We start from the raw sequence: 27,593 nt of genomic DNA, 5'->3' as shown, positions 1-27,593 counted from the left end.
ATTTCCTTCATTTCTTTTTCATTTATTTCTGATCAGATCTTTATGATTTCTTTCCTTCTGCTCACTTTGGGGGTTTTTGTTCTTCTTTCTCTGAGCACTTTGGTGTAAGGATAGGTTGTTTATTTGAGATGTTTCTTTTTTTTTGAGGTAGGATTGTATTGCCATAAACTTCCCTCTTACAACTGCTTTTGCTGCATCCCATAGGTTTTGGGTCATCATGTTTTCATTGTCATTAGTTTCTAAGTGTTTTTTGATTTCCTCTTTGATTTCTTCAGTGATCTCTTGGTTATTTAGTAGCATATTGTTTTAAAAATTTTTTTAATTTTAAAAATTTACCAAGGCTTGATATGTGACCCAAGATATGGTCTATCCTGGACATGTTCCATGATCACTTGAGAAGAAAGTGTATTCTGTTGTTTTTGGATGGAATATTCTATAAATATCAATTAAGTTCATCTTGTCTAATGTGTCATTTAAAGCTTGTGTTTCCTTATTGATTTTCATTTTGGATGATCTGTCCATTGGTGATAGTGGGGTATTAAAGTTTCCTACTATTATTGTTTTACTGTCGATTTCCCCTTTTATGGCTGTTAGCATTTGCCTTATGTATTGAGGTGCTCCTATTTTGGGTGCATAAGTATTTACATTTGTTATATCTTCTTCTTGGATAGATCCCTTGATCATTAGGTAGTGTCCTTCTTTGTGTCTTGTAATAGTCTTTATTTTAAAGTCTATTTTGTCTGAGATGAGAATTGCTACTCCAGCTTTCTTTTGGTTTCCATTTGCATGGAATATCTTTTCCCATCCCCTCACTTTCAGTCTGTATGTGTCCCTAGGTCTGAAGTGGGTCTCTTGTAGACAGCATGTATACGGGTCTTGTTTTTGTATCCATTCAGCCAGTCTGTGTCTTTTGGTTGGAGCGTTTAATCCATTTACATTTAAGGTAATTATGGATATATATGTTCCTATGACCATTTTTTTAATTGTTTTGGGTTTGTTATGTAGGTCTTTTCCTTCTCTTGTGTTTCCTGCCTAGAGAAGTTCCTTTTGCATTTGTTGTGAAGCTGGTTTGGTGGAGCTCAGTTCTCTTAACCTTTGCTTGTCTGTAAAGGTTTTAATTTCTCCATCGATTCTGAATGAGATCCTTGCTAGGTAGAGTAATCTTGGTTGTAGGTTTTTCTCTTTCATCACTTTAAATATGTCCTGCCATTCACTTCTGGCTTGCAGAGTTTCTGCTGAAAGATCAGCTGTTAACCTTATGGGGATTCCCTTGTATGTTAATTGTTGCTTTTCCCTTGTAGCTTTTAATATTTTTTCTTTGTATTTAATTTTTGTAGTTTGATTAATATTTGTCTTGGCGTGTTTCTCCTTGGATTTATCCTGTATGGGATTCTCTGTGCTTCCTGGACTTAAGATTGAATATTTCCTTTCCCATTTTAGGGAAGTTTTCCACTATAATCTCTTCACATATTTTCTCAAACCCTTGTTTTTCCTCTTCTTCTTGGACCCCTATACTTTGAATGTTGGTGCGTTTAATGTACTAGAGGTCTCTGAGACTGTCCTCAATTCTTTTCATTCTTTTTTCTTTATTCTGCTCTGCGGTAATTATTTCCACTATTGTTCTTCCAGGTCACTCATCCGTTCTCCTGCCTCAGTTATTCTGCTATCTATTCCTTCTAGAAAAATTGGGATTTCATTTATTGTGTTGTTCATCATTGTTTGTTTGTTCTTTAGTTCTTCTAGGTCCTTGTTAAATGTTTCTTTATTTTCTCCATTCTATTTCCAAGATTTTGGATCTTCTTTAGTATCATTACTGTGAATTGTTTTTCAGATAGACTGCCTATTTCCTGTTCATTTGTTTGTGGTAGTGGGTTTTTGCCTTGCTCCTTCATCTGCTGCATATTTCTCTATCTTCCCATTTTGCTTAACTTACTGTGTTTGGGGTCTCCTTTTTGCAGGCTGCAGGTTCATAGTTCCTATTGTTTTTGGTGTCTGGCCGCAGTGGGTAAGGTTGGTTCCCGTGGGTCATGTGGGCTTCCTGGTGGAGGGGACTGGTGCCTGTGTTCTGGTGAGTGGGGCTGGATCTTGTCTTTCTGGTGGGCAGGGCTGCGTCTGGTGGTGTGTTTTGGGGTGTCTGTGAACTCAGTATGATTTTAGGCAGCCTCTCTGCTAATCTGTCAGGTTGTGTTCCTGTCTTGCTAGTTTTTTGGCATGGTGCATTCAGCCCTGGAGCTGGCTGGCCGTTGTGTGTAGCTGGGTCTTAGCATTGAGATGGAGATCTCTGGGAGCGTTCTCGCCGATTGATATTATGTGGGGCCGGGAGGTCTCTGGTGGTCCAATGTCCTGAACTCGGCTCTCCCACCTCAGAGTCTCAGGCCTGACACCAGCCTGGAGCACCAAGAGCCTGTCAGCCACATGGTTTAGATTAAAGAGTTTTCAACACAGGTCTTTCCAACTCTAGATTCCAGATCTTGGCAACGGTGGAGGCACTGCGTGGCACATCCTGTGGGCGGTGGCGGGCAGGTAGGCAGGCGCAAGATGAGGAAATTGTGGTTCCGCAGGCAGGGCTTCAACCAACTGTGCGAGAAGCTCAGAGGAGAGCTCTTCGCCTTCCAGCTCTTTTTTTTTTTTAGCATGTGGACGTCCAGTTGTTCCAGCATCATTTGGTTAAAAGACTCTCATTTTTCCACTGAATCACCTTGCACCTTAGTCAAAGATCAATTGATTTTATTTGTGTGAGTCCATTTCTGTGCTATCTGTTCTTTTCTATAGATCTATCTGGCTGTTCTTTCACTAGTACCACACTGTCTTGACTACTGTAGCTTTATAGTAAGTCTTGGCATTGGGTACTGTTGGTTCTCTTTATTCTTCTCCTTCAGTGTTGTGTTGGCTTTTCTGGGTCTTTTGCTTCCCATATAAACTTTGGAATTAGTTTTTCAGTATCTACAAAATAACTTGCTGGTATTTTGATTGGGATTGCACTGAATTTTTAAAATCATTGTATCCCTCATTGCACCCATTACTTTTTTATAGTAAATGGACGTGGAATTTATTTGAGTTTATTATTATATGGAGTTTATTATTATTCATAGTAGATCCATCCAAAGTTTAAGATGTGTGTTTAACTTGATTTGTTTTCCCCAATGGCTAAGAAAAACTCCCATCATTATTCATAACCGATGATTCCCTTCCTTATTTATTGTGATGTCTTTTTTTTGTCATACAGTAAGTTTGTACATTCCCAGATGGGTTATTCTAAGCTAAATATTTTGTCTATACACATGTCTGTCTTTTACTGTGCGAAACAGCACTGATTTAATCACTGTATTTTAGGAATGTTTTAAATTTTAATTGGGCTAGTTCTACCTTATTTCTGTTCTTTTTTCCCTCACTGATTGTTCATACTCTTCTTAAATATTTATTTTCCCTAATGAATTTACTTGTGGTATTTAATTGAACTTAGTAATTCTGGCAAGAGCCTACGTGAAGAGCATACTATATTATTTGCTTAGCACCCATCCACTTGAGTTTGTTAGCATTAAACTTTATGTGCAAGCCATTTTAATATTATTATGTGCTTGAAAATGGAAGTATTGGTAGTTTTGAAAGTGTGTGTATGTTCCGAAGGATTTGGACAAATTCAGAAAGCAATTTAAATAGTACTGCAGGAGCTTTTCCTATTCTAAAAGAGGAATAATTTAGGAAGCAGTAGATCTTAGTCCTCTATTACCCTGTTTAAATTTTAAAAGAAAAAATTGAAACTTCCAAGTGAAAATTCTAAATATTTTCCTTAAGTTGAATGTAATAGTGTGGGAGATTGCCAAGTTTCCTGTATTGTGTAAATCTGCATCATTGTTTGACATTATTTGACAAATTCAAAAAAATATTCTGTCTGATCAATACAAAAATCAGAATAAAGACAGGAAATTGGGCTAAAGTATAATTCAGTGAATTACTGAACTTACTTGGTGACTTCATTTGCTTAATTAAATTTATGGTGAGTTTTTTCCCCAAACTGATGGCAGAAAGGACTTTGTGGTCTCATGTCGTTTAAGAACAAGATGGCATCAGTGATGAATTCTACCAAACATTTAAAGGGGAATTAATACCAATTATTCTCAAACTCTTCCAAAAAACAGAAGAGGAGGGACACTCCTAAACATATTCACCAAGGCCAGCATTACCCTGAAACCAAAACCAGACAAGAATACGACAAGAAAAGAAAATTATAGGCCAATATCCCTAATGAATATAGATCAGAAAATTCTCAACAAAATACTAGGAAGCTGAATTCAACAATACATCAAAAGGATCAATACTGTGATCAATAGGGATTTATTCCAGGGATGCAAGGATGGTTTATCATCCACAAATCAGTCAATGTGATGCACCCTGTTAACAAAACGAAGGGTAAAAATCATGACCATCTCAACAGATGCAGATCAACAGATGCAGAAAGAGCATTTGACAGAATTCAACATCCATTTATGATTGAAAAACTCTCCACAAAGTGGGTGTAGAGGGAGCATACCTCAACTTAATAAAGGCCATATGTGACAGGCCCACAGCTAACATTATACTCAACAGTACAAAGCTGAAAGCTTTTCCTCTAAGATCAGGAACAAGACAGGATGCCCATTCTTTCCACATCTATTTAACATAGTATTGGAAGTGGTAACCAGAGCAATTAGCCAAGAAAAAGCAATAAAAGGTATCAAATTGGGAAGAAAGAAGTAAAACTGTTACTCCTTGCAGGTAATGTGATGTAATATATAGAAAACCACCAAAAAAAACACCAAGAAACAAAAAACTGTTGGAACTAATAAACAAATTCAGTAACTGTGCAGGATAAGAATATCAATATACAAAAATTTGTTGCATTTCTCTATGCTAATAGCAAACTAGCAGAAAGAGAAATTGAAGAAACAATGCCATTTACAATTGCATCAAAAATAATAAAATACCAAGGAATAAATTTAACCAAGGCTCTGAAAGACCTTTACACTGAGAACTATAAGACATTGGTGAAAGAAATTGAATGAGACACAAATGAATGGAAAGATATTTTGTGCTCATAAGATAGTAATCAAAACAGTATGGTGTCTGCATAAAAAAGACGTATAGATCAGTGGAACAGAACAGAGAGCCCAGAAATAAACCCATGCATAGATGGTCAATTGATTTATGACAGAGGTGCCAGCGTATACAATGGGAAAGGACAGTCTCTTCAAAATATGGTGCTGAGAAAACTGGACAGCGACTTGTAAAAGAATGAAAATGGACCACTGTCTTATACCATACACAAAAATCAACTCAAAATGGATTAAAGACTTGAACATATGACCTGAAACCATAAAACTTTTGGAAGAAAACATCAGAGGTAAGCTCCTTGACATCAGTCTTGGCGAAGATTTTTTGGATTTGACACCAAAAGCAAAGGCAACAGAAGCAAAAATCAACAAGTGGGACTACATCAAACTAAAAAGCTTTTACACAGCAAAGGAAATCATCAGCAAAATGGAAAGACCACCTATGGAATGGGAGAAAATTACATCTCTGATAAGGGGTTAATATCCAAAATATATAAAGAACCCATACAGCTCACTAAAAAAACAATCTGATTAAAACATGGGCAGAGAATCTGAGTAGATATTTTCCTAAAGACTTACAGAGACCAAAATGTGCATAAAATGGTGCTCAGGATCTCTAATCATCAGGGAAATGCAAATCAAAACCTCAGTGAAATATAATTGTACACCTTTTGTATGACTATAATCAAAAATCCAAGAGATAACAAGTGTTGGCAAGGACGTGGAGAGAAGAGAATCCTTGTGCTCTGTTGATGGGGATGTAAATTCATGCAGCCACTACAGAAAGCAGTATGGAGGGTCTGCAAAAAACTAAAATTGAACTATCATATGATCCAGAAATTCCACTTTCAGCTATTTATCCAAAGGACATGAAAACACTAACTTGGAAAGATATATGCCCCCCCATATTTATCGCAGCATTATTTTCAATAGCCAAGATGTGGAAGCAACCTAAGTGTATATCAGTGGATGAATGGGTAAAAATAAATGTGGCATATACATGCAACGGAATATTATACAACCATAAAAAGGAATAAATCTTACCATTTTTGACAACATGGATGGACCTTGAAAGGATTATGCTAAGTGAGACAAGTGAAACAGAGGAAGACAAATACTATATAATTTCACTTTTATGTGGCATCTGAAAAACAAACAAACAAACAAACAAACTGAACCCATAGTTACAGAGAACAGATTGGTGGTTGCAGAGGCAGGGTGTAGGAGAGGCAAAATGGGTGAAGGGGTCAAAAGATACAGTCTTCCAGTTAAGAAATTAATAAGCCCTGGGGATATAATATACAGCATGATTATTGTAGTTAATAACACTGTATTGTATATTTGAAAGTTGCTAAGATAGTAGATCTTAAACGTTCTCATCACAAAAATAATTGAAAGTACGTGTGGTTATGGATGTTAACTTGACTTATTGTAATTATCATTTCACAATATATGGAAATATCAAATCATTCATCTAATATAAAGTTATATGTCAATTATATCTCAGTTTTAAAATATTTTAAAAACTTAAGTACTGACTATTAGAAAAAGAAGCATTACCACAAAGAAGTACAGGCCCAGATGGCTTCTGTGGTCAATTCCAGCAAACATTTGAGAAAGCAGTAATACCAATCTTAACCTCTTGCAGAATCCTTCTCAACTAATTTTATGATGTCAACATAACCATGGTCGTAAACCATGAGAAAGGCCGTGCCAGAAAAAATGTTGTACACTAATATTCGTCAAGGTCATAGATGCAGAAATTCTCTACAAAATACTAGCAAACCAAATTTATGGATGTACAAAATCAATAGCATATTATAACTAAGGTGGGATTCAACAGAAGCTAATGTGTTCATGAAAGTGATTAATGTCTTTCTCCATATTAAAAGACATAAAGGGAAAGATTACATACTTTAATTGATACTTTTCAAAACATTTAAAAAATAAATCATTCATTGTAAATTTGTAATGTAGGGAACTCTTTAATCTGATAGACGCTATCTGTAAAATGGAAAACCAGTGAAATATTGAATTATTTTAGTGTAATGTTAAAGGGGCGAAGGTGGGCACTATTAGAATTAAAAAGTGAATTTAGTAAAGTTAGAACTCAGTATAAATTGTCAGTTACATTTCTATATATTAGCAAAAAACAAACATAAAATAAAAATTTCTAAGTGAGTCTACTTATATTGGTATAATACAACATCATGTACCTAGGAATAATTCTAATGAAAGATATATAAACCTTTCCATAGAAAATTGAAAAGGATTTTGAAGGAAATTAAAGGTTGACCTAAAAAAAAGAGGGATATACAGTGTTGGAAGGCTGAGTATTATAAAGATGGCAGCTCTCTCCAAATTGATCTGTTGATCAATGCAATCTCAATCAAAATCGCAGCAGGTTTTCTTTTTGTGTGCATGAAAATTTATGTCTATTCTGATTATAGGAAATAGAGAGGGTCAATATTAACAAATATAATATTGAAGAAAAGAACAAAGTTGGGGCCTTTGGCTACCAGATATCAAAACTTATTCTGATGGAACAGTGGTTAGGATAGTGTGGTATTAGCACAGGCATAGAAAAATAGGCCAAAATAGAAGAGAGTTCATAGATAACTCCACATGTTAGTAACTTGATTTATGACAGAGGTGGCAATGCAGTACAGTGGAGGCAAGAATTATCTTTTTTTGTAAACGGTTCAAGGTCAACTGAACAGCTAAATGAGGGGGAAAATGAATCTGAATTCCCTCCCTATCACCATATACCCAGAAAACCAATACCAAACAGACTGAGGTCTCAGGTAAGAGTTAAGATAATAAATTTTCTCAAAAATAATGTAGAAGGATCTTTTCAGGACAAAAAGCACCAGCAATGAAGGAAAAGATGGAGAAATTGTACCAAAACTAAGAATGTCTGTCATCAGAGTTACCATTAAGAGATGGAAAAGACAGGACACAGACTGGGAGAGAATACTTGAAAAATATAAAGAATTCTGGGAAATCAGTACGAACAAAAATAGACAACCTAATAGTAAAAAATGGGTAAAAGGCTTGAACAAATACTTCTTAACAGCAGATATATTCAAAATATCCAAAGCATACGGAAAAATGCTTCATCATAGTAGGCTTCAGAGAAATGCAGATGAAAACTGTGATGAGGTATTACTACACACCCACCAGAAGATCTAAAATTTAAAAGACTAGAAGTATTGGCAAGATGTGAATCAAGTGAAACTCATACACTCCTGATGACAGTTAAATGTATACCACTGCTTTAGAAATCTCTTTGGCAGTATCTACTATAGCTAAATATTTATAAATCCATGGCCAAGGAATTCCACTCCTGGTATATACCCAATAGATATATATTCCTATATTCACCAAAAGATATATACAAGAATATTCACCGTAGAATTACTTGTAATAGCCCTAAGCAGGAAACAACCCAAATGTTCAACTGTTGAATGGATAAATTGTGACATATTCATACCATGGAATATGATAAGCAGGGAAAATGAATTAATTACTGCTACATGCGACAATGTGAGGAATCTTACAAACCTAATGTCAGCTAAAGGAAGTAGATAAAAAGAGAACATAGTCTATATTTCCAAATTAGAAAAGTAATTAATGGTGATAGAATAATAGTTAAGTTTGGAGAGAGCATGAAGGCAGCTTCTAGGTTGTAGGTTCTGTCCTGTTTTTAGATCTGGGTGATGATTACATGGGTTTGTTTATTTGCTAGTACAATTTTGTGAAGCTATATACTCATGATTTATATATTTTTCTGAATTTGTATTTATTAAAATTGTGGGCCCTCCAAATCATAGTTTTACTTTTAGAAAATTAAAACGACTTCATTATATTTTGAATCCTGGAACACAGTGTGCAAATTTTTCAAGGTTTACCCCCTAATCTTAATAATAAACAACATGTGTGGTGGAGAATTACTTATAGGGTAGAGTAGATTTTGTTTTTCACTTTTCTCTAATTTATTATTTTAAAAACCTTAGCAGGGTAATGTATGTATTAAATATTTCAATTACTTTTCTTATGTTATGCCTTGATATTAAAAACTTTATGTTGGATGTTTTATTGTTGTGTCGTAGTTATCTAGAAATTTATCTATGTGAAAAACCAGACATGCAGTTTGAATAACTGAAACTAAATAACATGTTCGATATCATAAGAATCTCTAGGTTCATTTTACATTCTCGTATCTTGACGTTAACACATTGTATTAGGTGGCACTTACCATAAGAAATAGGCTGGTGAATAATTCCAAATTAAATAGAGACTAAAAATCTGAAACAAAAGAGAAAAAAGATGATGTATCTTGGTTTTGGCATACATAGTAGAGCTTAGGAGAGTGGGAATTTGAAGTTAGAGACCCAATTTCAAGATCAAGCTCCATCCTTTTTTTCCAACAACTTTGTTGTTGTTGTTGAGGAAAGTGTGTAACACATTTATATGTCATTTGTTTCCTCATGTATAAAATGCAGTCAATAAGATTACATGTAAAGTGTTCAGCTCCAAGCCTGGCACATAGTAACTTCTTACTTATATGACTTATAGATTTAATAATAATAACATTCTTTACCTTAAACAGTAAAATAAGCAACTTGAAAGAAGCAACCAAACTCATTTTTATAGGTATGGAATAGTTCATGTTTTGTGCCCTAATTTATAACTTCTATATTAATTAAATATATTTAAAATTATTAAAATATACTAATTAAATGTACATATTGATTAAAATATGAATACAAAAATGGAGATGTCATGTGAATGTTCCACCTTTCATATGATATAATTTATAATTAATTACTTTCGTATTATGTTCTTAACTTCTGTCCTCTCTGCTTAGTCAAGTTGCTATTTAAATGACTGTTTTATTTTCCTTAATGGAAATTGTGTTTTTATTTGAAAATAAGGTTGCCCATTTGTTGGTCTTAAATTTTTAATGCAGTTTCCTACAGATGGTAAAATATTTATTTTCTCTAAATTAATGGAATCAGTATGTTTTTTAAAAATCCCACATACTTGGATAAAAAATTATTGGAGTAAGTACTCATTTGTCTTATATGCTTTATGGATTTGGTAACTGTTTAAATTATAAAATTGGTCAAGTTCATTGTGAGCTTTGTATTTCCCTTCCTTGATGAGCTTCATATAAATCATTCTCCACTGTTTGCAGGCATTTAATTAAATAATTCTTGTTAACATTCATAAGAGACGTGTCATGAAATTGCTCTACATCGCTTATGCATAATTACAACTTTATTGTACTTTATCAGTCTTTTGACTCTGTGGACCATTTGTCTTGTCTTCTATGTTTAGCTGAAAATTCACCCCCAGCACATGCTGTTGCTAAGCCTTTCTTTGGGTATTTGGATACTGAGTCTGTTATATTATTGCTAATTCTTGCTGCTTAAAAAAGTTTCACTTTTGTAATATAGATCATTAAAGAGCTTCTGTTACTAATACTAGGAACTATGACTCTTGATTACAATTTCTCTTTCTTCTAGGAAAATCCCACAACACTTTATCTTTGCACTGATGCAAATGTGTGTTTGTGTGTATGTTTAACATTTTGATGTGAAAATAATGATGGAATAATAGAATGTCTTTGTTAATCATTGAAAAAGCATGGCATATCCTGGTTTCCTGATAAACATGAAAGGGAAATCATTTCACATTTCCTTAAGTTATTTTTCATGGAAGAGAATAAATATAAGAATTTGTCCTTTTAAAGGTAGAAAAATGAATGATAATTATATTATATTGGACTTGACTAAATTGTTTCTCTGCCCCAGGATCTAAAGAAATAGATTCATCACTTTAATAGGTTCATGCTTAAAATGAGGACTTGAGCTTTGGATAACAGCTAAATATCTTGAAAACTTAAACAGTGAAAACCAGGGCTTTCCATTCAGTAAAGTTCTTTCTTAAGTAACAATGTGTTTGTAAATTCAGAGGTTGGGGGTAGGCTTAGAAGAGATTTTTCTGAAGACTAAATAAATTATTGATGAAGCCAGAATGCTCTGTTGTAAGTAATCTGTTGAATCTATTGAATCTCCCTGGGCCTTCAAAACAATCCCACCTGTATATTTAGGTTGATATTTTTATATCACTTTATAGCATTTAAAAAGTAATCACAATGTATATGCATCTTATGCACATTTCCTTCTTGAAGCTTGTTTACTAAGGAGTGGAGACTCTTAGTTATGGCGAAGTAGCATGAGCTTTGGGCCTGATTAATGAATTTTCTAAAGAAAAAAAATTGCAAGTAAACGTAAATGCGTGAAGAGTCTGAAGCAAACCTCAAGTTTCACTGATCCCCAATCATATGTGCTAAAGAAGGGAGGTTGGTTATGGAAACTTACTTTAGAGAGAGTATATCCCTCAGTGTTGAGATTTTTAAATTCTGATTGATTTGCTAGAAATCTTAGGGCCTTGTAGAGGCAGTCGTTGTTGACATATGGCTTTTTATTTGTCCTGTTTTACGCTTTGGATATAATTATATTCACTTAATTTTTAAAGAGTCATATAATGGTTATGAGACTAACATGCATTCATTAATAACTACATTTTAAACAATACTTGGATTCTGATGCAGCTTCAGAATTATTTGGCAAAGCATGCCTTTTGTTATACTGTGAACATTTATATAATGCTAGAAAGATTGGGCTAAGAGAAATTTTACTTCTATTTCATCAGAGATTTATAGTTATTTCTATAAATTATTGCTGTATTTCTAAACTGATCTTTTTCGTTAAATACATTTTTATAGTTAGAGGAGAATAGTGGTTCCTAAATCAAAGGCCTGTAGGTTTGAGAATTAGGTAAATGTTCACGTTTGCTTTTGAATATATTAGATTATTGTTATTTCATGTACCTGGTACATATTCAGCCTAATGCCTTTTGAAGTTCTGATTACTAAATTAATTGAAAACATTTGTTTGTTTGTTTGAGGAGATTAAATGTTATTAATTAAAAGTTTGGATACTGTTTCGTATCCTTCAGAATTGGAAGTAGGTTTTGGTACAGGGACCACATTTCAATTTATTTAAATGACAGTAATTAAAACCTTGCTAGCTACTTATTTGTTTGCCTGTTACTATTTTGGCTTTTTCTTTCCACAGAAAGTTGATGTGAAAAAATGGGTATGTGTTTCCACGTATTTACAAAGAGATTGTGATATAAACGGGTGCATGTTTGCTGTTGCCTCTAATCTTTTTGTTTTGCTTCCTAGTGTGGCTGGTACTGAGTATTCCAAATAACTGCTCTGTTGTAATCAACACATATTTTACCAGTCTCCAGTTAGAACCTTTATAAGTTTCTAGTTTTCTTCTCCTGAAATGGAATCTATTAAAATATTCTCTATCCCTGGAACATTATAGTCTCTATGTAATCGGCTTTATCGTTATGATAGGCTTCTGGTCAATGAGAAGGCTTTTATTATTAATATTGTGTATCTTTTACTGAAAAATCTTGACTGTTTGATCTTAGAATCTTACTGCTTAGCTCTCACATTTTTCCATGTGCTATAGAAAAAGGCTTTATACATATTCATACAATCTTAAAAAGAAGGTGAATGAGAAAATATCATGAAGAAAGTTAACAGTTGCAGGATTCTGGAGGCTAATTTGGAGACCAACAGTGTGACAAAGTGTGTGATGTGGCCAAATTAAGTTACTATTCTTGGTCTCAGTTTCTTCAACTATTGAGAGAGAGGGAGGGAGGGAGGGGGACAGAGGGAAAGGGAAAGATCCTTCTAATTCTGAACTCCTTGTAATTCTGAATGGAAATTAGAGTTTCACCAACATTGATGTCCCCGATCCACTTTTTTCCCCAAGTGTGCAAAAGAGTGAGGCCCTTCACTGTTGTGTTGTTTTGTTCTTATTTGCCCTGTGACTTAATATGATGAATCAGCAAATACTGGATTACCTGATGGCTTCATTTTACTTTCATTATTTTCCCTGATTCTGGGATGCAGTTCCCCTGAGGCAACATCTTGAGACTTTTGCTGTCTTTTCAGTAGCCTTTCACTTGTGTTTCCCAAACACTTGCCCTGTTTCCCAAACTTCTTTCAGGCCTTTATACTTAAGGAACGTTTTGTTTATTAAATTTACCATTTCCATGATGATGACACCCATGTATGGATTTTTGAGAGCTACTACTTCTATGTTATAACTCTGGAAATAATTTTAATTCATCATCTGTTTCTTCATAACTAAGCTATTATTAATTTTGTTCAACTCTTTCATTTTGAAATTTCCTCTCTTCTCTGCCTCTAGTTAAAATTCTGATCCGAATTCTTGTCTTGGGAATGGAAACCTGTTTCTAAGAACATGTGTTTCACCATTTTGTTCTCCTTCCCCAAGATTAGCCATCCTCAAAGAAGTCCCTGTCTCATCTTTTTATCCCTTCACTTCCGTTCCAGTATTCCTGTGCTGTATCCAAATCAGTAGTTCTTGAGCCAACCACTCAAGCCACTTTAATTCCTTTGGAAATAGAATATTTAAATGAATAAACCCCCTTTCTACCACTGTCTAGAAGCATCCCCATTCTTTCCTCTGCATTTGGTTGCGTTTTTGAAGTGCCTTGCTATGTGGATTTTCTCCCTCTCATTTTCATAGGGATTTCTCATCTCAAAAGTTATTCTTAGTAGGTTTATTTGCAAAGCTTTACCTTAGAGATTGCTTTCTAGTTCTGAGAAAGTATTGGAGGTAACATTGAGCTGACAGTAATGCAGTTTAGCTCTGTGACTCACTTCATAAGCTATGTCAGCTATTTGTGGGCATTCGTCTCCTTGTTTATAGGATTAGAATCTGGGCTAGCCCTTTCTGGTTCTAAAATATTACTGTTATGTTAATGATAAGACATATCAATGCTGAAATGTACCTTCATTGAGATATCATATAATGAAAATATCCAGCTGGATTTGCTCTAGGTAACTGATAATCACTATATGTGTAGGTCTCAGTAAATTTTAGATTTGAGCTGTTTCTCTCTTTGAAGACCCGTGTAGGTCACATCTTATGCACTTGCCGTAAGGAGTTTGAAAGTCTACTGTCACAGGTAGAATTTGTTACCTTTTTCTGTTACTTGAAGGGTAACAGAAAACCGTTTAATCCCCTGCCTACCTACCTGCTCTGGGGGCTCATTCTCCTGTGTGCCCTGGGTTAAATTAGGACGGGTTCTATGTTTTCTCATAGACAATGAAACACCCCCTGCCCCCAGCCATTTCAAGTCACACAAGTCTCATTTCAGTAATTAAAATACCCAGTCCTGTGTAGTGGCGCACGCTTGATGTTAATTCTAGTTAAGGGTCTGGGACAGCTCAGGCCTCTCCCGGCAGGAGCCTGGAGGGGGCTGGGGGTAGGGAGGAATCTGCATCTCACTGCCCTGTGCAAGTTTACACACACACACACACACACACACACACACACGCACGCACGCACGCATGCGCATTGCCTGCAGCTTCTGACCCTCTCAGAGTGTCCTGGCAAGGAGAAGAGGAAAGTTGGCAGGCAAGTCTTCTTTGATGAACCTGTCATTCATCAGGCTGGTCAGGTGTTTTCAGCTTTCTCTGTGGGTAGTTGGGAGGTGACCGGTGGAGATTCCGTCACCGGAAACCTCTGAGCTGGGGTTATCTTGCTGCATCCACATGCCCCATCCTCTAGCTGATCAGTGGTGATTACTTCCTCATCCCTTGTCTCTTGGTGGCATTGGAGACAGTCCCAGGCTGGCTCCATCTAGTGTGGCCCCCATTTGCTCTTGGCAGTGTGGTCACTTCCCAGTTGTCACGTTACTCTGCTGGGACACAGGTATCCCTGAAGCCACCCTCTCTAGGCTTGAGCTGAGGGCAGGCTCTGGGGAAACAGAACTCCAAGCCAACCAACACCTCTCTCTAAGAAACCATCTCTTTGCTCTCCAGCCTCTCCTGATAGACTGGAGCTGGGGGCCAGCTTAGGGCAGCAGTTGGATTTTCAGCCACCTGCTTTGGTGTCCCTGTCTGGGTGGTATCACAGTGCAGTTTGAAATATGAGAGTATTTGCTATTACTTTGTTCTGAAACAGGTGTCCTATTTTAACACCCCGTTATATTTGCTTGTCTACAGAACACAGGTGACAACCCCAGATTGAGACTTTTAGAAGCCTTATAAAACTTAAATATATTGAAAATTAGATTTGCTTCTTTATAAATTTTCTCATAGCATCATTCTGGAAACTTCATCACACGTCAGTCAATCTCTCTCTCTCTCCCCCCTCCTCCTCCCTTCCTTCCACTCTCTAGCTGTTTTCCAGTGTCTCTTTGAGCACCTTTGGGCATTTGTGTTTAATCAAGAGCTCATTGAGTAATCAAATGCTGCTCTTCGTACTTCAAGAGAGAATAACATTTGTGAGTTCTGGATTAAAACGTGATGAATTGTTATTTCCATCTACTCCACCCTCAGCCCTTTAGCCCCCTAACCTCTAGCATTGGTTTCTAACACGGAGGCCTGGGATTGCAGTCATGGATGGAGCTGGGGACAATAAAGGGATGGAAAACATTGTCATATTGTTGTATATGAAGCATTGTCTGTAGACCAAATGATGTCTCATACATATTAAAAAATATGTTGATGCTGTTGGAATTATTAAAATACAAAATCCTTTCAAATGTTTCTAACTGAGAGTAGTTTTAATAATGCATTTTTTTGTGCAGCTACTATGATGTGAGGGTCTATGAAGTGCTCTCATGTTATCAAGATTCAATCATGTTTGAAATGGTTTTGAAAAAAATATACAGAATCTTCTATATCCTGATAAAGACAATTTTTTCTAGGTAGGTGGTGCTCTGAGTATAGGGCAGGCTTTATAGGTCCTCAGGTCATTATGATCCACATACTCTCCGTCGAGATCAATTTGTTGGTTTTTGATTGAGAGAAAGGTGGGAAAGGAAGAAGGCCCTCAACAGCTTTTCTACTTCATGTTTTAGGCATTCATGCAGCTCAGTGATTTATAAATGTGTCACAGAGATAAAAGATGAGGATTTATAGTAGCTTATCAGAATTGTTTATTTTCCTTTACCCTTCTAAAGAAGAACTGGATAATTATATATACATATATATGTCAGACCCTTACACATGAGAGGAAAGACAGTCCATTTAGACACTCTCTGTACAGAGTTGTTGATAGGTTGAAAAAGACAACAGTTGCTCCCAATCTGCCCCCAAATTATACTGAATTCTTAAAAAAAAATACCAGGATGCACATATAACTAGCTGCCAGTGATGGTCATTAATATGAGTAATGCAAGAGCATTGCCATGGGCTGTATCATTATATGTATAATTACTTTTTCATGGGCTAAAGGCGGAACCCTCTTTTAGATGCTTTCTGGGCCTACCCTCAACATGTCTGTCAATCAGTGCAGTCTTGAGTATTTTCAGTGGGGAAGTCTTAGAAAGTTAAGCATTTACATAGGATATCTTCATCATAAGAGAAACTGTTGAGGTTTTTCACAAAGATATACCCACATATGGTATTAGATAGTATATATTGATATATGTTTGGAACTTGGAATTGTTAATCTTAAATTTCTTTTGCCCTCTAAAATTCTGGGGGAGCATGGTTAATTTTAAAAAAGCCACCAACAAACCCAAGTCTTTAGTGGTGAAATATTTTTTCCTTTTCTCAACATAATGAAATTTACCACATGTATCCTTACTCACAAAGGAGAGAAGACCAGCTGGAGGATTATGGGGAATCCTAGCATCTTGATACAACAAGAAAAAAGATGACAAAAGAGGCTTAAATCTGTGGATATTTGGTGTGCAGAGTAGGACATTTCACTGCCTCAGTGGAAACTTCATGTTAGGACTCCAGAGGCAAAATTTTGCCCTAGTCTGTCAGATTGTCCTATTTGATAATTCTTTTTTAAGTAGCCCCAAAATGTTTATTTTGTTGCTTTGTTACTATTTCCTTATCTATATAATTTTTAAGAAGACATTTCACCAAAGGTTCTTTTAAAACTTCTTAGAAAGGTCCATTTATAGAGGAATTAATTTTTGTAATCAGTTGTCATTTCACAAACCTGAAATAACAGTGGAAAAAAACCCAAGTTTGAACTGAAAGGCAAAATTATGGTAGAGGAGGTTTGTACATCACCTCAATTTCTGTATCTTTCTTTGTACCAGTAACAGATGGAATATAATTATACAGTCTCTTGATGTCTGATGTTTGATTACAATTTTCAGACTAAAGTATTGCTATTTGATGTGTTTTTCTACTCATAATTATTTGCATATGCTAAGAAAATCCCTTAGGGCTTTCAGATCTACTAGATCAAGTGACATATGCTTATAAACCAAAGAATTCTACTTCTTTTTACCATCCATTAGATTCCCAGGGCCATCTTTGTTTGAGTTAGAACATAAGGATTGCTGTTTCTCTTCTTGGTTTTCATGTTAGTCTAGCATAATGGGGGGGTGGTGCTTACGTCCCCAGCTCTTGCTCACATTTGAAGCTTCATCTAAGTTGTCCATTCTGAAGTAATTCACCTAAACCTGGGACACTGAATTACTGCCACTTGCAGTTTTACCCTAAAGAACTAAAATTTCCCACTTTTGTGTTTCTGTGTCGATTGATTATCATGCCCAAATTTCTTCTAAGACAGAAAGCACCATGCCTGGACTCTGTCTTTATTATTATCCATCTCTGTATCTTGTCTAATGAAATTTTAGCTCTTAAATAATTGATTTCCTTTATTAAACTTATTGTAAGCATAAAAATGATCATGCTTTACACCTAAATTGAGGCTGTTTCAATATTTATCTTCATGCATGAGTTTCTTTTCTCTTCCTATCACATCACCAACTTGTAAAGGATTTTAATTTTCGTTCTTTTTCTGTTGCTCTTTATCATACTTAAGCAGTGTTTACGTTGAGATTAAAATAATATATTTTTCCTTTATATATTAATGTATTTTGACTTCTTCTTTGCCCTTGAATGATCCCTTTTGAATATCTTCTAATGTAATAAGCCAAATAGATGGACCAATAGATGATTTGTACAAAAAGTTAATGTCAGTAATGCCACAAATAATCTTTCATGTTCCTGATTGTCTTTTGAAAATAATGTGTGTCTGTCACATCTGCTCTTCTTTCTCATTCTATAGATGGCCATCTTAGTTTTTGCTAATTTACAGTATTCATTTTATTTTATCCTGTATGCAGATTACTCTTCTCTGTGACTTGCTCATCCTGGATTCACACACAACTAAAAATTATGAAGAGCAGACCTCAGTAGCTAAATGACGTTTTTTTTTCTGTTTTCTACAATTCTAAAGTAGTTCAACCTAGGTAACTGACAAAATCAGGCTGAAGACATTTCTGAAAGAAAAATCTCTAAAACCTAAATCAGTTAAAAACCCAAAAATCTCATGAAGAAAGTATCTATTATAAACCATTTTCTGTAGCAAAATTTTGGATTTTTGTTTTTCTTTGAATTAAGGCTTAAATGATTTTCTCTAATGCCTCAGTGATATCTGCTTCACTAGTGATCACAGGTAGGCGTGTGATGGGTCAGTATCAACATGGAGTAAAGTTCCTTGATAGCATTTACCACGGATATTAGCTACAAAAATGTAACTACACAGCCTGTATTTTCTAAGCTGAGAATGAAACGGTTCTTTACAGTTTTTCCTTAACATTATAATATTGAAAATGAAAAAAATCAATCATAATAGAATTGCCAGTTAGTAATATACATATATTACTATGTATGTATGTTTCAGGGAAACAAGTGTGGTATTTAACATCTATGTTAGAAAACTTTCCCTTGCTGTTTTCTTTAAAACTAATGTGGATGTGTGTATTTTTTCTTCTGTAGGACTTACATGTACCTGACAACTAAATTTAGCCCTAAGTTTGGAAACATAATATCATTTTTCCTTCTTTGCTCTTTTTCATCTGTTTACCTCTCCCAGGAGTTAGAAGTCAAAGAAACTTTATGGGTCTAAAGAAAAAGGAAGGAATATATTGATATGTACATATTATGTTTTGTAGGAGAAAAAAAGAGCTGTTATAATGTAAATCATGAGAAGTGGCTGAGTCAAGAGAAAAAGAGAAAAGTTTTGTGGTTTTTCTTTGAAATTCACATATCACAATACGTAGTATTGCTTTTGTCATTTTTGCATGAAATACAGGCAGCTAATCACAGCATATTAATGGATGGTCTACCGTACCTGTTTCTAATCCACTATTTTTACTTAAGTTAGTTGGGTTGCTGTTTATGTTACTGCATTTTTATGCAACAGATGAGATGAAAAAATTTTTAAAGCATTGTCAGAGTATAATTTTAAGATTATACCTGTTTTTGGGTGCTTAAATATGCTGTAAATTGAATCACGCATTAAAGTCAAGTAGCATGTTTTCACAGAAAAGAAAGAACTAATGTAAAAGCATTCTAAAAAAGAGTTTTGCTTGCTACACCTTTTCTCTAGCATGTAGTTGATATTAAGTTTTGTTATGACAACACAGTGAATGTTTTTTTGTTTATTGTTCATGTAACTCCATTTAGAACAGTGGAGTCTAAAAATAAGATATTTTAAAATGTCTTTGAAATAATGTATATTTAATATTTTCTCTCTTTTCCTTATCCCCTACAGAAATTCATGATGAAGGTAAGGCATTGGATCATCTGCTGTATATGTAATACTTTGTATGTTTTGTGTTTGGTTACTCATGTTTAATTTTTGAATTCATGGCACTTTTCTTCACATTTTAAAGTTTTTAAAAATTAAATCAAAACTTCTAAACTTTTAAATTTCAGTAAATACATCCCATGTTTACATGTATTGACATTTGACATCTTTGGGTCATATTGTGACATACTAAGTCTTACTTAGCCAACATTAGGAATTTCTCCCATTGAAACAGATTTTTTTCTGTCGTTCTCCATCTAGAATTTTCACTGTGGGGATTATATTGGTTGTTTTGTGTTTATGCACTGTTGCACAAATACAATAGGAAATTCATACACTGGAAAATTAGAAGAGGCATCAAGAAGCTCCTAGTGAACTACTTACTCCAGGAGATGTGAAAATAATTCGACTTCTTTTTATTCCTCAATCAAATTAGAAAAACAAAAAGGTTTTAAGAGAGACAAACTAAAAGGGAAGAGTAAAATCCATGGTCATGTCATTGAAGGACACATGTAGGGAAAGGAGAGGAACAGCAGAATGTCATTATTTGAGACAAAAAGTAGAAATGTTTTGTTTCATTTTTATATACCTGCTACATTTCTCATGTGACATTCATGAAATTTAATTTTTATCCTAAAAGCTGAGGAAAATTGTGTAGAGAAATTGATTGTGTTCAGGTAATGAAGGCTTAATATATTTAAAAATTTCAAAAGAATATCATTTCAAAAGATATAAACTCTGAAAAGTGTGAAATCAAAATTCTGGATATAGATTTAAAAGGTTGCTTAGAAGAAAAGGAAGCAAAGGATTCATTTTCTGTGGAATTACATTCATATTTGACAAAACTCTGAACCAGGAGCGTTGCACTGACACATGGACCTATTCGTTAACATTAAGAATTTGACAGTTTGGCTAGGGTGACAGAGCAGAACACTTATTTGAAGTCCCTATCAACAAGGACCCAAAACATTTTCCAAAATTTCAAAAGACTCCAGCCATTATTTTTCAGTGGAAACTATTGTTATTACCTTGGGAAGCGAGGACATGAACTGCTCAATGAGGCAGATCACGAAACAAGGGATTTGGTTGGGAAAATGTTATCAACCGCAGAAAACACGAATATGTTCTCTCTTTGCAAATATTAATAAATAATGAAGGGGACTTCCCTGGCGGTCCAGTGGTTAAGACTCTGCAGGGGGCACAGGTTTGATCCCTGGTAGGGGAACTAAGATACTACATGCCACGCGGCAAGGCTAAATAAATAAATAATGAAATTGGGTTTGATTTTTTAAAAATTAGCAGTTTTGCTTGCTAAATCTGCATTTACTGTACTCATTTTATCATTTCACTCCTATTCAAATCCTTTGTCTATGCCAGTTCTATGTTTCCTTGGAGAACGGTAAATGGCTTAGTTCCGGAAGCATGTACCTCAAGCTCTTTCATGAGAGCAGATTCATATAGAAATGAACGCAAATAGAAAAATGATGTCCATTTGGTTTAAACCAAGTGGTGTACCTGAAGTAATTTAACTAAGCTCTGACTTCTTTTAACCGCAAGGCCAGAAACCCAATGACTTATTTTCATACCTGCATTGGATCATCTGGAAAGGTTAGAATTTGACTAAGCGAGGGCCTATGCGTTAAACTATAGTAATTTAAACCAATTACAAGGAAAAGGATGCTAAATTTTATCCAGTTTTTTCACTTTTCAGTCGTGACTTGCTTTGGTTTTCAGACCTGGACACACATCGTTAGAACCTCCTAGAACCAGCCAGATGCTTCCTTGTCGCAGGTGCTCATTTCTGCTGGTGGCACTGAGCAGTGATAAGTTAGTCCTGTCCTAGGCCTGGTCTGTTCCCTCTGGAGACCTTTGGTTAAGACACCCTCACAAGTTAGCCGTCTAATGCCAGGTGGCTGTCTCAACAGTGGTCAGCTGGATTTGTCAAACGTATTTATTTTGCGCTGAAGCCAGATTTCTCATTAATTATTGTAATCGTCCTTTGAACCTGTTATATGATTCACTGTTGAAGATGGCAGGGCTGTTTGCATGGCTCCTGCTGCCGGGGACCCCAGTTGGACCAGATGCCAGGCCCAGCAATTCTGTGCTCCTCCTCCATCTTGTGCTGTTGACATTTGCGTTGGAAAGTCACATTCAGATGATGTGAAGGCTTACGCATAGAGATATTTTGTTTGTTTTTCTCCCTGAAACAACTCATTACCCAAGTATCACTATATGTATTTGAAGGTAAACTCAAAAGCTTCCCTGCTTAAATATCTGAGCACTATGAAAGAAGTTCTCTAAGGCAAATTCCTTTTTGTTGTTGTCTATCATTTTAAATTTTGGTTGTGTAGCTTAGTATTACCTAAGCAGTAAACTCTTTTTAAGATTTCATTGTTTTTCTTCTGAAATGGTGTGTTATAATGATCAAGGGATATAGAGAAGTTCTCCTGTAGAGTCTGATTTATTTTTTAAAAAAAACCTCCTGAATAATAAGGGCCTGGAATTATGAGAAATGTCCTATATTGATTAGCATAGCACTTTTGTACAGAAAAAATTGATTAGTAAAACAAAACCTTATAATATTTAGATGTTATACGGTTAGTAAATTAAATGGTTTTAAATAGCAGTGACACTAAAGGTGCATTAATAAGCAAATACGTGGTACAAACATATTTCATTAAACACAGAGGAGGAAAAAAACCCCGAACAACAGAAACACATAGCCAGTAACGTTTATGCATGTTTAAACCTCTTGAGTTGATCTTAGTCATTACTATTCTGGTTTTATGTACTATGCTTTTCTGCTGTTGTATTTTAAGCTTGTAACAGTGATATCTCAAAGGTAGCTACAATGATCCAATTCTCCCCTCCCCGCAGAGAAGGATAACAGATTAATAAATGATACCTTATGACTGCATATTATTCTAAGTAAATGTAAATGTAGAAGTATCTCCACCAGAGCTTCTGCTTACGATATGGGTACCCTGACTGCACATTTTGGGCCAAGATCCTGGAAAGCTCAAGGCATAGGAATACCTAATGATACCAAATTGGTATTAAAATAATCTGTGGAAAAATTGAACTGTGGTTTGTTTAGAATACATACAGCTTTGTTGCTTAGATTTTGTTGGAACGTACTCTGAACTTTTTTTATCCACTTACAGTTCACCAGTTCAACTTTTTTACACTGTCGTTTAATATTAGCCCTGTCAGTCATCTCAGGGGTCGTGGGACCACACCTACGCACAGAACTGAAAAAACTTTTTTAACTGATATTTTCAGAAAGTCCAATTTTACCTTTTATTAAATTATTCTTGGCTCTCTGACACCAGAATATTTAGAGGGAGGAGTTTGGAAATGGTAGTTGTTACTTTGGGTTGGTGGTGTTTTTCCCTGAACGAACAATAGTCCCTTAGTGTAAACCCCCTTCACCTATGGGAGACTACAGTAGTCTTGCAGAAGCCAACTTCAGGATCTGCACAGGGGCCATAGAGGGCTTGTTGACAGCTCACCAACCATACCACAGGCTCAGGCAATCACAGCAGAGAGCTGGGGTGTGATGGACAGACCGTTGCATTTTCAGAAACAGGTAGGGCCCAAGTCACACTCGGAAATGTATGTCAAGGACACGTAAGTTGCAGGTAATACTTTTACTAAAAAGACCTGATAATCCGACATGTAGTTGGAGGTGGTAAGAAATGCAGAGAGAATTAGTTCTTAAACTTCTGTTTTCTTTGCTGTTAGTGTGCAAGTCTTTGGAAGGGAAATACATGGGATTCAGTTTATAATTGTTGAATGAATGAATAATTAGAGAAAACTCTCATTTTGAAGGCAGAGGAAAACAAGCTGTGAGCTTATTATGCATAATACCCTTGACATCAGATAGTGTACCTCTCAGATACAGTATTTGAAGATACCCGATAAATATCTTTTGAATGAATAGAAAAAAGTGTTTCCTTTGTGTAATGTTTACTGGAGAATCAGTGGGACTAAAGTATAGATGACATGAATGTGAACACAAGGTTTATTTGTTACATAAAATTTAACTTTCTACTTTTTCTCTTAACTGGTGCAATGGAAAGCACTGCTTACTTTGCCTGTGTTTTAGAGTCCAAGGAACAATGAACATGTTAACTTCAGAAAACACCAAGGTATTTTTCCAAACTGCGATCTTGAGGGGTGGGCTAGCCTTGAGCTTGTTGGTCCATTAGCTTGATTGGTTCTATCTAGTTGGTCCTGGCTGGATTCCCAAAGGTTATGATGGCTATAGCACTGTGAGCTTGTAAGGTTCTGGTTTGGGTGGCCGGAGGAGAAATGGACCCCTTGTTCCAGAGTACTGAATTACTACTGCTTGTGATGTTATTACCCAGCAGTGATGAACTTTTTCTCATTGAAATTGCCCTGGGGGATTACTCAGTCCACCTTAAGGCAGCGTGCTGTAGAGTCTTGAAGGAGTAACCCTGGAAGTGGCTAAGCCAGTGTTTGGTGTAACCATTCTCTTAAAGTACCGGTAGTTCCCTACATCAGAGGAAGTCCATAAATATTTGTTCACTTAAATTAAAGCAAGGACCAGGCCAAATTTAACAAGAAAATTGATATGATTGATTGACCAAATCAGAAAGCACAAATAAAGAGCCAAGGTACGTCTTTGGATGCATCCCACAAACACAATTCTTTTGACAAATGTTTGTTGAATAAGTTATCCAACGTGCCCAAGGGTGGAAATTATACATTTTATTTGTCCTGAATCAGAGCCAATCACAATAGTATTATTTAAAATGACAAGTTAGAGGAAAAGGACTGCAGACCATGTGACAGAAATATTCACTTGTGTTAACAGTGCTCTCTTAAGTAACAAAGTTAATTTAGTGTGGATTATTTGCATACTTTTACAGGAATTGTATTAAAACTAAATTTGTGACATAAATTAGCATTTGAGTAGTGAGGAAATCTGTAGTGTTAAATCCATAATAGACAACTGTGTAAAATCTCTCTATATAAAATCTTTGAAAGAAAATTCAGATACTAAAATATCTCCTCTTAACCAATTTGAACATTTATGTATATATGTGCATATGAACACATGAAATGCACAGGCAAAGCTTTACAGAAAAAACAGCACTCTGGTTAAATCTAAAGCTTGTTCTTCATTTAAAAACATCTTGTTTTGGTTGGTACGACTGTCTAGTGTCATTAAAGTTCAGCTGGATCTTGTAGCTTTGGAACTTATATCTGATAGGGAAAGGTAAGCTCCTACCAGACTAGTACAAATCAGACAAGGTAAATAAATTGTTCTTGGTCACAATAAATCAAATATATTATAGAAAATAAAAGTACTCTCTAAACAGGGCTTCATTCTTAGGAGGAATATAATTTTGCAGAGTAGATTTTTCCCTTTTTCACTCTGGAGGTGAAAAAGTAACTTTCCTTTTTTGTAAGGTAGTTTTTTCTCATAATTTTAGTACCTTTTAATACCTATTTTTAAATGGTTTGGAAGTCTTTTAAGCATAACATGTAAATAAAGTTATTTTAAGAAATTGGAACAATTGGAAGGGGATATGTTTTTAGTAAAAAAGGCATAATAATAATGAATATTAAAGTACTTTCGCCCGTAATTCTTAGAGTATGTATAAGTCAATAACATCACAGTCATCCTTAAAGACCTCTTTTTCCTACAGAAAAAAGGGCAGCCTCCTTGGCATAACGTTCTGTACCTCCCATGATGTTACCCTGATCTAATTTTATGGCTCCTGTTTAGTTTCTCTGCGACCCAGCAGTGCAATCCCGTGGTCCCTTCCTCTTTCTTAATACCCTGGAGTTGTTTCCTATGACACCTTTACTCACCTGGATCGGGGAACCCATCTGGCTTCTCAGTTTAGCTCAGGTTGTAGCTTCATAGAAGAGGGAGCCCTTAACCTGAGTTTAAAACAGTCGAGGAGGCAGAAAAGACTACAGAGGGAAGGAGTATTGTGTTCTAAGACAGAGCAGTAAGAAAGCTCAGGGCAGGGAAAGTGTGTCTGTTTGGAGCACAAGGGATTTGGGGGCGAGGCTAGAAAGGGCTGAGACTAAAGCCCTCTATGTGTGTACTAAAGTTCTCTATGTGTCCCCGAAACAACAGCACCTGTGTCATCTGGAAAATTTTTGAAATGAAACATCTCTGTATTTACCCCAGACCTACTGGATCAGAATCTTGGGGGTAGGCCCAGGGTTCTGTGTTTTAACAAGCTCTCCAGGTGATTTGTAAGCATGATAGAATTTGAGAAGCATTCCTCTATCTCATATAAAGGAATTTGGACTCTTTTTCTATAAACAATTGGAAGATAAGAAAGGTTTTTAAGCCTGAAGATGATTTGATGAATTTTGTGTTTTAAGAAGACTCATTCACTGAAGAAGTATTTATTTAGTCCTTACTATGTGCCGGGCATTTTGCAAGGAATCTGGTATACCACGGTGCCCAAAGTACCGTAGCCCCTGCTCGACGCGGACCACAGTGTAATGGGAAATACAGACAACAAATAACTGGGAATCAAAAATTACAAATTATGGTATTTACTGAACTCGAGTTCATTCTTTAAGAACTAGATCAACTGCTAGCCGCCCCCACACAGGAGAAGGTTTTCTTGGTAGCTTTGTCCCAATTTAAGCATTCTTTCCACAGCACTTTGCTCATCTGCAATAGCTCTTACTATTTTTTCCCATTAAACTTTTCCATGAGAACAAGAGAGCATTTTATGGACTTACTTAAATTTACTCTTTTTTCTTTTTTTCCTTGTCGACCCTTTCTCTGCTCTATGCAGACCGCTCAAGGGGGTGGCCACCGAACGCTCCTCTACGGACATGCCATATTGCTGCGCCATTCCTACAGTGGCATGGTGAGTACACGTGTAGACTGCAGCTCCCCTGTGGTCATGCTGATCCGTTTGTGCATATGTGGTCAGGAAATATTTGGTAATCCCATTTCACTGATGGCTTTAACAAGCTTGGTTGTATGTATTTTTTAATATCTTTATATCCTGCTTAGTTTTCTCACTTATAAGATGACAGTTAGCTTAGAGGACCTTTAAGGTCCTTCAGTTCTATCATTATGTGACTTCTGTTTTTCGTATCTTACTTTTGAAAGAGTAGGTTTAGGAGGAGAGGGGTGTTAAGAGTCAAGTAAGAAATAGTTCTCATTTCTGATTTTATTTCAAACAGTTTATTTGTTAGAGAATTAAAGTATCCTTACTGAAAAATAGTATAAAAAACTTCCTGCGAGTTCCACCTTCAACTCTCCACTAACTTCTTTTCCTTCTTAACTAGTTGTTCTCTTTGTTTTTCCATATCAGCTCCTCTTACACCCAGTTATCCATTTATCCACTGGGTTCCTCTCAGGCACAATTTACTCATTCTCATTTATGTATATGTGTGTGTGTGTGTGTGTGTGTGTGTGTATGTATATATAAAATATGTATAAAATAAAATATGTAAGTATTCCATTCTTTTAAAAGCTTTATTAAGTTATAAAAACACTACATATTCATTCTGTAAGATTTGGAAATTACAGAAGAAAAAAATCTTCATGATCACACCAATGAGAGAAAACTGTTGGGGACTTTTTAAAAATTTTCAATCTTTGCTATTGTTAAAATTTTTTTAATATAATTGAGATCTTGTTATATAACCAAATTTATATCCAGATTTTTTTTACATATTATCACAGTATAAGTATTATCCATGTTATTTAAATTTTTCATCAAGTTTATTTTAGTGACTACATGATAGTCCAATACCTGGAAGTATAAAATAATCATTTCTTTTAAGAAGGAGA

General features: G+C 35.5%; 1 protein-coding gene and 1 long non-coding RNA gene across 8 annotated transcripts in view; one reads left to right on the top strand and one right to left on the bottom strand.

Annotated features, from left to right (window-relative positions):
• RYR2 (ryanodine receptor 2) overlaps window positions 1–27,593 on the top strand; it is a 732,481-nt gene that overhangs the window by 283,132 nt on the left and 421,756 nt on the right. For 6 of the 7 annotated variants that reach the window (XM_082425482.1, XM_082425483.1, XM_082425484.1 and 3 more), the window contains exon 1: window positions 17,076–26,658. In XM_082425482.1, the coding sequence (XP_082281608.1) occupies window positions 26,497–26,658 (162 nt within the window). In that variant the 5' untranslated portion in view covers window positions 17,076–26,496. Of the gene's footprint in view, window positions 1–12,242; window positions 12,260–17,075; window positions 26,659–27,593 lie in introns of those variants that run through there. The other variant, XM_082425485.1, reaches the window with a different exon arrangement.
• The window catches only part of LOC309643169, a 241,475-nt gene that overhangs the window by 14,120 nt on the left and 199,762 nt on the right, over window positions 1–27,593 (bottom strand). The gene's annotated exons all lie outside the window — the stretch shown is intronic.

The sequence above is a fragment of the Balaenoptera physalus genome (assembly GCF_965194825.1).
Source record: "Balaenoptera physalus genome assembly, chromosome: 14".
Classification (NCBI taxonomy): Eukaryota; Metazoa; Chordata; class Mammalia; order Artiodactyla; family Balaenopteridae; genus Balaenoptera; species Balaenoptera physalus.
This window is presented reverse-complemented; position numbering and strand designations above follow the sequence as displayed.